General features: G+C 34.6%; 1 protein-coding gene across 1 annotated transcript; it reads right to left on the reverse strand.

Annotated features, from left to right (window-relative positions):
- Window positions 1-10,734: 10,734 nt before the first annotated feature.
- On the reverse strand, window positions 10,735-11,541 carry LOC135153422 (calcium-dependent secretion activator 1-like). The gene has a single exon (XM_064095949.1). It carries the CDS (start codon window positions 11,539-11,541, stop codon window positions 10,735-10,737), a length of 807 nt encoding a protein of 268 aa, XP_063952019.1.

Here is an 11,541-nt window from a genome sequence, read left to right on the forward strand (position 1 = left end):
TGGATAAAACAGGAGTTGTTGGATAAAACGTCCAACAAGGCCTTTCATGAAATGCTCCCCTGGTGTCAGTTTTAACAACACCCAAGTTTTTATAGTGTATAAAAAAGTAGATTATATACAACTAGGTGGCCTGTCAGTATGACAGAAAATCTCTTTTAATTTTAGTCTTGTCTTGTTATCCACTTATGAAGTACAACGTAAGTCTCAAATAGTCTTTGTTATTTAAATTAATGATCCGGAACTATTCAGAAATCAGACATTTGAAATTAGGGTACGTTTTATGGCTCAAAGTTACATGGCTACTGTAATTATTTCATGAAGGTGATTTTAAGCCTATGAACTAGCAGAAAAATCACTACCATCAAAGAATTGATGGGGGTGACTATCTAAGAAACCATCCCTAATCAAGAACCCCTTCGTGTATTTTAAGCATTGACTACCAAGGATGGTATTGGTAATGATGAGATGATGATGATGGGGGGGGGGGGTTGAATGGGATTGCACTAGCAATGTGTATGCAGAGGAAGTAAAATTGCTTGGGGTCATGTTCCAGTAATGAATAAACAAGAACCCTCGTGTGATTTGAATGGAGGCTTCAAACAGCGTGGAGGGCTGCCTCTCTCCCCGCTCCTATAGCATCTGACGTCACAAGTAGCCCTTTAATCTGGGAAACTTATTTGACGGTATACTCCGCTCCTCGGGTATGGCCAATCCATAGCAGCACGCCTATCGCAATCATGATGGATTGCACTGGATGCATATAGAATTCTGATTCAAACACGCAAGTCCTTGAATCGACATCTCAGCATGAATTTTTAACAGGACACATTATCACTTTTAAAACTTAGCAATAAAAACAAGGAATAGGCACTATTTGTACTTACTGAGAATACATGAACATAAACCAAATGAATTTGTGATTATGATGGTAATTGTGCTAGACACAGAGCTGCTGACCTTAATTGCGAAAAATCCTAATCTTTATTTCTTTTTATCCTATTTTTTAACCTGAAATCCTATTTCTCTTTGAACTTTTGAAAAACATCCCCAAAATCATAATTCTTGCAAGAATAAAACATTCTATTTCTAATGTCTCTTTCCCCTTAATAATAATCCTACTAGTAAGGATAAAATCCTACTAATTGGCAGCTCTGTGGGCAAATAATGCTAATCTTATTACTTAAACTACATGTTATGATCATATTTTGGTAACAATAATTACATTTTATATCATGATTTGCTTATACATGTAGCTCTCAATAATCTGTTAGAAAAAATAGCAGACATACAAGGAAAAATAATCTACATCATACTAGCGAACTCAGTGTATTGCATCTTAAAGTGAAACATACATTAAATCACTGACATAAATGGAGGATCACAGCTTTACACCAAAGACATCGCTTATTTTTTTTATTTAATATTGTATTTCCCTTCATTTCTTTCCCTCTTTTTCTTTTCATCCCTCACTGCTATGTGTACTTTCATCCATTTTCATATAATTTCTTATTCAATGTTTGTGTTATGTTTTAGTATCATATATTTTTATAACTGAAATATCAAATATACGGTTCTTATCTTTCATTTTCAGTATTTTTTTATTTAAATCCATTTACATGTACATTACTTCTTATTTCATTTCTCAAACATGATTTTATTTTATTTCATTTTATATTTCTAAACTTATTTTTAGATACTATTAAGCATTATTACATATACTTTCATATTCTTTCTTTTTTCTTTCTCCTTTATAATTTCTACAAGTCTACTTCTTTTTTTTTGGGGGGGGGGGTTGGGGCTCTTCCTGGCTTAACAGTGGAATATTGCACAATCCAATTTCAGTAAAACATTACTTTTCAGTTTATTATTTATTTATTCATTGCACTTTGATGGATTTCATTTTTTTGTGTAAGAAAAGTGAAAAATATAAATTGGAAAGAATATTGGAAAAGAAATGTCATTTTTAGCCAAGGCCAACATGAATGTGATTAAAATCCTTGTAGTGTGACAAAATGCATTTACTGGTATGAAGAACAGTTAGTATCATTGAATGCTCCAAGCACTAAGTTTCTATGTTATAAGTCAAGGGACTAATTATTGTCAAGTGCACTTAAAGGTCAAGTCCACCCCAGAAAAATGATGATTTGAATTAATAGAGAAAAATCAAACAAGAATAATGCTTAAAATTTCATCAAAATCAGATGTGAAATAAGAAAGTTAAGACATTTTGAAATTACACTTATTTTTCACAAAACAGTTATATGAACAATTCAGTGATATGCAAATGAGAGACTCAATGATGCCCCTCACTCACTATTTCTTTTGTTTTTTATTGTTTAAATTATACAATATTTCAATTTTTACTGATTTGACAGTAAGAACTGACCTGACTAAACCATAAAAGGGAGGAAGAAATCCTTGATTCACAGGAGAATGAGGAGAAAATCATAATATTTCATATTTCATATATCAAAATACAAAAGAAAGAGTGAGTGATGTCATCAGTCCCCTCATCTGCGCACATACTGACCAGGATGTGCATACAACTGTTTTCTGAAATAAAAACGAAACTTTGAAATGCCATAACTTTCTTATTTTACATCGGATTTTGATGAAATTTTCAGAGTTATGCTTGTTGGATTCTTTCCAATGCTTCAAAGCTTTGCATTATTACACTTCCTAATCATATGTAATGTACACCAAATGAAGTAAAACCTATAAATAAGTAGCTTTGGTTACAAACAGATAATAATTATAAAGAGTCTGCCACATGGATTCTGCACTATTCCAAAGGCAACGGTAACCTTTGGCCTTTTGAACGGGAGATGGGGGAGCACAATATGATGCATACATACATACATGTACATGTAGCAATACTTTGCATGTAGTAGGTGTAGCCTCAGTACTACCACAGGCAAGCATGCAGATTATGACTTGTAATAATGTCCTGCGTTATTGATTCCGTGGCGCAGGTTGCCGTCATGGTATTTCTCAAGCAAAAGGTTACTCTCCATTTGCATTAGGATAACAGGCTGGTAAATCAATATTGGGCTAGATTATGGGGGATCGGGTGTACATGTCAATATATTGGCGAGTCTGCATCGTCATGTAGCTGCTGGATAGATCATGGAAAGAGTACAAAAAAAGATACCTTCTTGGATAAGATCAACCCCACCAAATGCATCTCATTTTAAGGAAGCTGCATATGTATCAAACCATTGCCTACTGGAACCAGTTGTCCCTATACAAAGTATATGGGATTCACACAATTCAGTAATCATTGGGTTAAAAGGCACCCAGTTTGAAGACACAGTGATATGGCATTCCCCAATGCTTAAACATTAAAAGAACAAGTGGAACGTCTCTCTCGCAGTCTTGCCTTCATTACACTATTCAATGTAGCCATGTACAGTTACTGACTTTGAAAACAACTTCTGAATAATTTTTCACAAAAAACTTCATATATTTTCTAAGTTATGACATTTCAAAAACTTTAATAACCTTGGTTAAGATTTCAATGTTGACGACGCCGCCGACATCGGAAAAGCGGCGTCTATAGTCTTGCTCTGCTATGCAGGCGAGACAAACATGAGTCTAAATGGCACAAAATTTCTGGTAGAATATATTAACTTTATACAAATGCCAAGCCTTGGTTAAGATAAGGTTAAGACAAAAAATTTAATTAGTATTTAAATGCTGAAATGTCACAATTCGTTCATCAACTTCAAGGATAGACCACAAACATTTCTTCATTGTTTACATCTTTATCATGACCTTTGTGAGCAATGAAGACGCGTATGTGGGTCTTTTATAACTCATAGTCACTCCAATATCACCACTATATGTGGGCAAAATGTGTATAATACATGCAGTATTGGGGTTATTATAAATGGAAGCCGAGTATTTGAAATAGTTTATTGGTCAATTTTCAAAATACATACATTTGCAACCATACTCAATTAACATTCTAACATGAACAATTACTTTTTGGTAATATAAATCTTAACTCTTGATTTCAACTAATGAAATACATGTATAATCTTCAACAAGCACAGATCAACTTTCATAATTGTAAATAATCTTTTAGTTTTACTAAAGTGGCATCATTTTGAAATTGTAAATATAAATCTGTATAACCCAAATATAAGCAGCACAAATAGTAATTATACAGTAGAAGCAATTAGAAATGTAAAAAGAAAACCCCAAATATATCATGATAATAATAATAAAGATGATGATGATAATGACAATGATAATAAAAGTACATGTAGTAGTAGTAGTAATAGTAGTCGTAGTAGTAGTACTACTACTATTGCTGCTGCTTCTACAACTATTTTTGAAGTGTTTGTAACATACCGTATCGTTATTTCTGTCAATATATTATGAAAGATTGAGAAACATACATGTCCTTTATGAAAAATAACAAACTTAACAGCCTTGAAAAAAAAGTGTTATTTTGCTACATGTATGTAGACTGATGCATGGACAATGTTATCAGTCTTAGATATGAAGTAACTATGCATATACTGTACATGTACATGTCATGTGCAGAGGCAGTAGATTATTGTATTGCGATTCAAAATCCATTCTTATATTAATGAGAAAGGAAACATCACATTCTAGTACATGTAGGCATTATGTATTAAAATAAATCAATATTAATAATTTCACGCAGTATTCATAATGATTAATGATGCTCTGTTTTTATTTATTTTCTCTTATTTTCACTCTCTTCTTCCTCCCTCCTCTATCTTTCTTCTAATCTTCAAGTTTTCTCATTCTACATTCCAGTTTCTACCCCTCCCTGATCCCTCCTTCTCTCTCTCTCTCTCTCTCTGTTTATCAATCTCTTTCTATTTTACCTTTTCTATCATGAAATACATGTCCATGTATATCTTGCAAGTAGATTTTCATTCTTGATGCAATTCAATCATTATAATTTTGTATACTGTACTTATGTTATTTTGCTTTGTATTCATGTATTTTGATTTATAAATTGACAAATTCAGCCCATGATGTCATCGATGCTGGTCAATATTTCCATGTAAAAAATATACATACAGTATACCAATACATAAAAAAAATGTAAATAAAATTTGCAAAAGTGACAATATACACATATAAAATGTACTGCATCTCTGACTCACTCAGCAATCAAAATAGCAATGATTATGAACAGTTGGACACTAGCGTACCTACGCGGGGGGGGGGGCAGTCTGCCCCCCCCTGACGAGTCACAACCCATGCAAAGGACGTATCCCTGCCCCCCTGACGAGCTTGAAGACCTTTTTTTTTGCTTGTCAATTTTTTTTCTGGTACGAAATCCTTTATTTGTAATTGAAGACCTTTTTTTTTTTGCTTGTCAAATTTTTTGGCGGACGGTTTTGCCCCCCCCCCCCCGTGGAAAATCCTAGGTACGCCACTGCAGTTGGACCTACATGTATGATCAACATTCCATAAAGGAATATGCTTATTAAAGTTACCAGTGAATATCCCAGTAAAGTTGCAACAAAGTTCCTGAAACTGGAGATGTTTTCAAAAGGTATAGAAGAAAGACACTTAAAATGAAAAACAAAATTTACTGTTGCTGTCCCTGATCGATTTTATTATGAATATCTTCAATTTGTTAATAACAGAGGCGTCGATCATGGGGGGGGCAGGGGGGGGCAACCGCCCCACCAATGAAAATATTGGGGGGGGCAAACATATCGTTTTGCCCCCCCCAATAATTCCGCATGTGCAAAAAATAAAATAAGATTGTAATATTACACAGAAATCAGCAAGCGAGATTGAGATACACAACTCGTTCTTCATCTAAAATCGTGCTCAAAATGTCCGGTTTTCAGATTAGAATATAAAAAAAATTCAGCTCGCGCATCGCGCTCGCATCATTTCTGTAGCAAAAACCCATACTTTTCATGATTGAATAGGTGAATAGAATGTCCCGTTTTCAGTTCTATACCTCAAAAGAACTCCCACTTCGATTTGCAATAATCTTTTGTTGGATATATTTCTTGTTCTTTATTAAAAACGTCAATTAAATTATTTTTTTTTAAGATCAAAATATCAAAAATTTTCAGCTCGCGCTTCGCGCTCGCATCTATTATTTTTAAATCTTTTTACAATTTAATTTGTTGGTGAGATGTGTGTGTGTGTTTGTGTGTGTGTGTATATATATATATATATATACTGTATATATATATATATATATATATATATATATATATAATCTTTATATATATACATATAGGCATATGTGTGTGGGTGTGTGTTTGAGTCTGTTTGTTTTGTGTGATCGAGCGCCTTTGGAAAGTTGATTCATGATTTTGCCCCCCCAATCTGAAAAATGGATCGACGCCCCTGGTTAATAACCCCCCCCCAAAAAAAAAATGGCATGAAATGTATCTACATGTACAAGGAGCCAAAGTTATTTTATACAATAAGGAATTTCAATGCATTTCCCATTTTGAGGTGTGCACCTTTGCATTTTTTTTTCTTTCATCTCACATATATACATGTTCTTCCTTCCATGGATGATTAGAAGGCAACACAGACCGGTGTAAGCATTATTAATGGGCAGACTTCGCATACACCGTCACCGACCATCGCTCCGCTGCTCGCCTGTAATATTGCACGCATGCAATGCAGCTCACGACACACAGTATCTAACGAAAGCACTGCGCTGCCTACCAGGGCATGCACACGGGATGCATCCCAGGCTTGATAGCACACATCTAACAAACGCCTCATATTGGCATGATACGTGGCGGCGGTGTAAGCTGCATTTATAACACACGGGCTGATCATGAATGCACGCTAGCCAGCAATGGCTGCTTGGGATATTGCAATTATCATGATGGAGTGACGCACAGTCTTGGCTTTTAAACACTTTTTCATTGCAACCACCTGCACAACCCATAGAAACATGTACTTAAGACAAGTATAATGTGTTGTCGTGCTCTTTACATTATCATCATGATTTGTTACATATCGTTTTATTAGACAGGTTTTTACCAAAATTTATTCAGTGAGGGAACAACAGAAACACCATAAACCTTTCATAGTTTGATATTTGGAAATATTAAGTGAAACTAAAAACTACAAATGGGCATGAGTAACCTTTGAAATTTATAATTGATAAAAAAATCTGGATATTGATCAGCCAAAGACATGAATGTAAATCTGATTTTTTAACAATATTACATTTGTTTATCATTCCATTTTATTCATAATTTTTTTTCTAATTGTCTTGATTAAAATGACACCATGTTTACATTGTGTTAAAATATTAGTCATCTGGGAAAAAAAATTATTGTAGCTTTCCTGTACGACTGTCCAAATTTTCTAATGACACTGAGCACAATATCTGCAAATCAAATTTGTCCACAGATGTGTTAGAAATTAATGATATGCAGTTGAATAATACATGGAATATGAATAATAGTGTACATGATATGCACATAATCAAGGATGTATCTATTTTGTAAAGACTGACTGAGTGGCAAAATGGTATCCAGGGTAGTATTTCATAAAACACAAATATTTTCACTGACAACTGTTGTAAGCTACTGAAATCTTGGCATCTGATTGGCTAGGAACAAATAAGTCAGTGCAAATCACTGACTTCTTCCTTCATTAGACACTTCCCTAATCATATCTTAACTCTCTGTTTAGATATCAGACAGGCAATCACATTTTGAATTTCGCTAACAATGAATATTTAATCATTATAAATTATTAAAGAGAGTATTATAACGGTAACAATCAGGCGTGATGAGTACTGTACCATAAAATACATTCAGTTTTGCAGACTTGATATAAAGTGCATACACATGCAATAGACAAATCAGTAAGGATAATGGAGGAGAAATGCCAAGCTGACATTTTTGTATATTTACACTGAACTAAAAATATATATAAAATGCAAACAGGTTCTCCCTAACACAGCGTTAAAAAAAATTGTGTTGTGGGGGTGAATTTTAGTAGCATACAGTATCTAATAAATAATTTAAGTATGATGTGATAAATTTAAAAGAAAAATATAAAATATGATCAATGCACCATTTTGCTTTGGAACAAAATTATTACCTTATCTCTTTTCCACAATGAAATAAAAAAATACAAAATCAGACACATATCCGACAAAGCACCGAGGGTCCAGAGTTTCATTAAATTTCATTAGATGCAAAGTGGAAGTGAATATATTTCACTTTTGGAGTGTCCTGCCATGATGCCATCAATCAAAGTCATCGGGATGAAATTGGGTTGAAATGAAATAGAAAGCATTTCTGATATTAAAGCAAAGTCAAATAGCTTCCAACTGGATATTATCTTCAACAGATGAGCTATCAACAGAGATTAAAGTAAATTATGGCTAGGATAAAGCTATTCCTCTTGTGAAAAAAACAATGGATATCCAAGGTACAACGTATGCATAGTTTATGATGTTGTAGTCTGTAGAATGATTAATTGCTTGAAATATTTTGATATTATATTAGATCCAGCTACACAGAAAAAAAACGATACTGGTAATACACAAATAACATAAATAATTATGAACAACTGTAAGCATATGAAACAACATTGAAATAAAACATTAGGGAAACAAGTAAAGACAATTGACAGAGGTTGAAGGGATACATACTGAAATTCAAAGAGAGAAGAGAGAGAGACAGACAGACAAAAATAAAGAGACATAGCGGAAGAGAGAGAGAGATGGCAACACACAGGGACAGACAGACTGACAGAATAGAAACCAATGAAGGATACATGTACCTGAAGAACAGGTACAGGAAAACATATTGTTGAACATGTTTGCCAATGTGGTTGAGCATTATGAAAAACGCAATAAAAATAAATTTCTAACTTTTAAACCAAGACAGAAAAGAAACAGGATTTGCATGGTGAAGCCAGCAGGTTTTTTTTTAATGTACTGTAGTGATTGCGGATTCCAGCTTTTGGGCTTTTCCTGTACCAGTTACAGTACTGGTTGAAGAAAGTGTTTGTATTAAATAATTTAATACCCATGACAGATCTATGGATAATTGTTGTCCTATTCCCAACCTAGATATTTTCACTGGGTCTAAGGTTGTTAACAAGAGTGTTCACCTTCTTATTTTCATCTGCATCTGCATAAAGGGGCACTTAACTTTTCTTAATAATACTTGTAAGATCACCAATATACAACATAAAGAGGAAGGGGCCAATATTGCTCCCCTGAGGAATTCCACAAACAAGATCATAAAAGGATGATTTTAACACCATTAAATGGGTCTACATTTTTATTAAGGAGATAGAACAGTGCTATAGCTATCCAAGTCTATTGATTAGAACAAAATAAAATATTGAAATATTAGGTGTTTATGTGCATGTGAGAATTGTTTACCCCTCTTTTTATCAGTTGTCTCAAAGGAGAATGAATGAAAAGTAGTTATTAAGACAGAGCATCTGTGCATTATAAAATGCTTTCTAATGGTTTAATAGCTCACTGAATAAGAATATATGCCCAGCAATGCAATTACATTACAAAAGTTCAGCTTAGTTCATGATTGGCATGCACAAAGCATGTCAAAGGAGAACCTATTTTTGCTAGCTCTATCAAGACCATTCCCATTTCTTTTCATAAAGATTCTTATAGCAAATTTGACAAGTTGCAACACAATTAAGTGCATCACCTGCCCCCCCCCCCCTACAAAAAAAAAGACAAAGATTGATTGATGCATAATGTATGACATGGGATTAAAGTCCAGTGTGCTGTATGCTATTTAAAGTGCATTTAAGTTCCAATTTTAGGAAGTACATCAGTAGTCATTCTTACTAAATAAAATTGATTAAAGTCAATCAAATGCAGAGGTCTCTGTACTTTAGTTGTCTGTATCTAGACAAGATGTGATACAGTTACAGGCCTACTCAATGTTATTTCATTTTTATTTTTTTCAAACCTGGCCTAATTCTTGTCATTGCATAAATTTTCAGATGATCTTTTCCTAATATTTGGATAAAGATACATTGGTTAAATGCTCCCTTTCAACCACAGTAATATATTATTTTCCCCTATTATCACTATCACTGATTTTGATATGATGATGATGAATTGATGGTAACCATCATTATCATCATCATAATTATAATCATAAATCATGGTCGTCATCATGTATTACCAATAATTTTTCACCCTTTTCAAATAACAAACATCAATTCATCACTATGCATCATCAATGCAGTTTTATTATTTTCTTTCTTTGTTTTTGTTTAAAGATAATTTATTGAAAAACAAGGTTTTAATCAACAGGTGGACACCATGCTTGTAAATATACTTTCAAACATTAACCATCCTCCAATCTCAAAGTTCAATGAACAAGTACTATACTTTGTCATATTTTCCATACCCTAAATAATACCACAACTCATTAATAATTGATACTCTTTGGTTGGTTTTGGTATATCCACCTTGATTTTGGTGTATATCCACCTTGAAGTGGCAGTGCCTCCCCCAATCATTTTTCATCAGCCTCCTCCCCCCTTCCCTTATCAAGAATGGGTCAAAGATTGATCATATGTTATCAAACCGGGCAATAACACATTTTATTTTTGGGGCTACTTTTCATGACTGATCCCTAAATCTCCAACACTGAATAATAAAGCTTTAACATTGCAGAAAATTGAGAAATTTGAGGGCTCTTTTGAGCATTCCAGGGGCGAATTTACCGTGCCCCCAGGTAATTTTTCCCATTATCAACCTACCTGACATGCATTGAATAGTAATTGATGCTCAAACTTCTTGACCCCAAGGATATTTTGAAACATCTCATAGAGCTGCTCCTTGCTAAGAATGAGCTCAGATGCAGCAGACGTCGACAATCTCTGTGGCTGTTTCCTTGGATCTTCTTCTCCTCTGTAGATAGCGTCAAACTTGGCCATCCATGAACTTAAAACAGTTTCTTTGCTCAAACCGTCGATCTCGGGCAAACTCCGCACCCGCTTCTCAACGTTATTCTTGAACACCTCTCGAAAGTCATGGGAAGAACATCCCCCGCTCAAGACCATCTTCAACACTCGATCGCTCTTCAAGAAAACTTCGTAATAACTCTGAACGGCATTGCAAAATGCTTCGTCTGCGACGATTTGAGTTTCACCGTTTATAAATGCTTGGAATCTCTCTTTGATTGTCTGCAGCTGGGGTTTGGTTACTTTTGTTTGCCTCCTCATCATATCCGTCGGTTGCTTGGCATTGAAAGGATAAGCAATGCATCTCATCACGAAGACGTACAGCTGCAATCTTTTCTTATGGTCTTCTTCTTCCTTTTCAAGACGCTCTGCTTCCTTGCGTTCTTTCTCGCTGATAAGCGACGGGCTAGGGCTGGCGGGGCGAACCACCGACTGCCGGTGCCCTGTGTTGGGTTGCACGGAGTTGTTTGCTTGCAAACTGTCGCTGCTGGATGCACATATTCGAGTCCCACTTTGACTTGGTGCCGACAGCGAATCTGTCTCGTCTTCATAGTCATTTTCCGAGTCTTCATCGCTCGACGACGGATCCAACAT

This window comes from Lytechinus pictus, chromosome 3 (genome assembly GCF_037042905.1).
Source record: "Lytechinus pictus isolate F3 Inbred chromosome 3, Lp3.0, whole genome shotgun sequence".
Classification (NCBI taxonomy): Eukaryota; Metazoa; Echinodermata; class Echinoidea; order Temnopleuroida; family Toxopneustidae; genus Lytechinus; species Lytechinus pictus.

Excerpts from the sequence above, each read along its gene's own strand:
- LOC135153422 (XM_064095949.1), bottom strand. The coding sequence starts at position 11,541 with ATGTTGGATCCGTCGTCGAGCGATGAAGACTCGGAAAATGACTATGAA.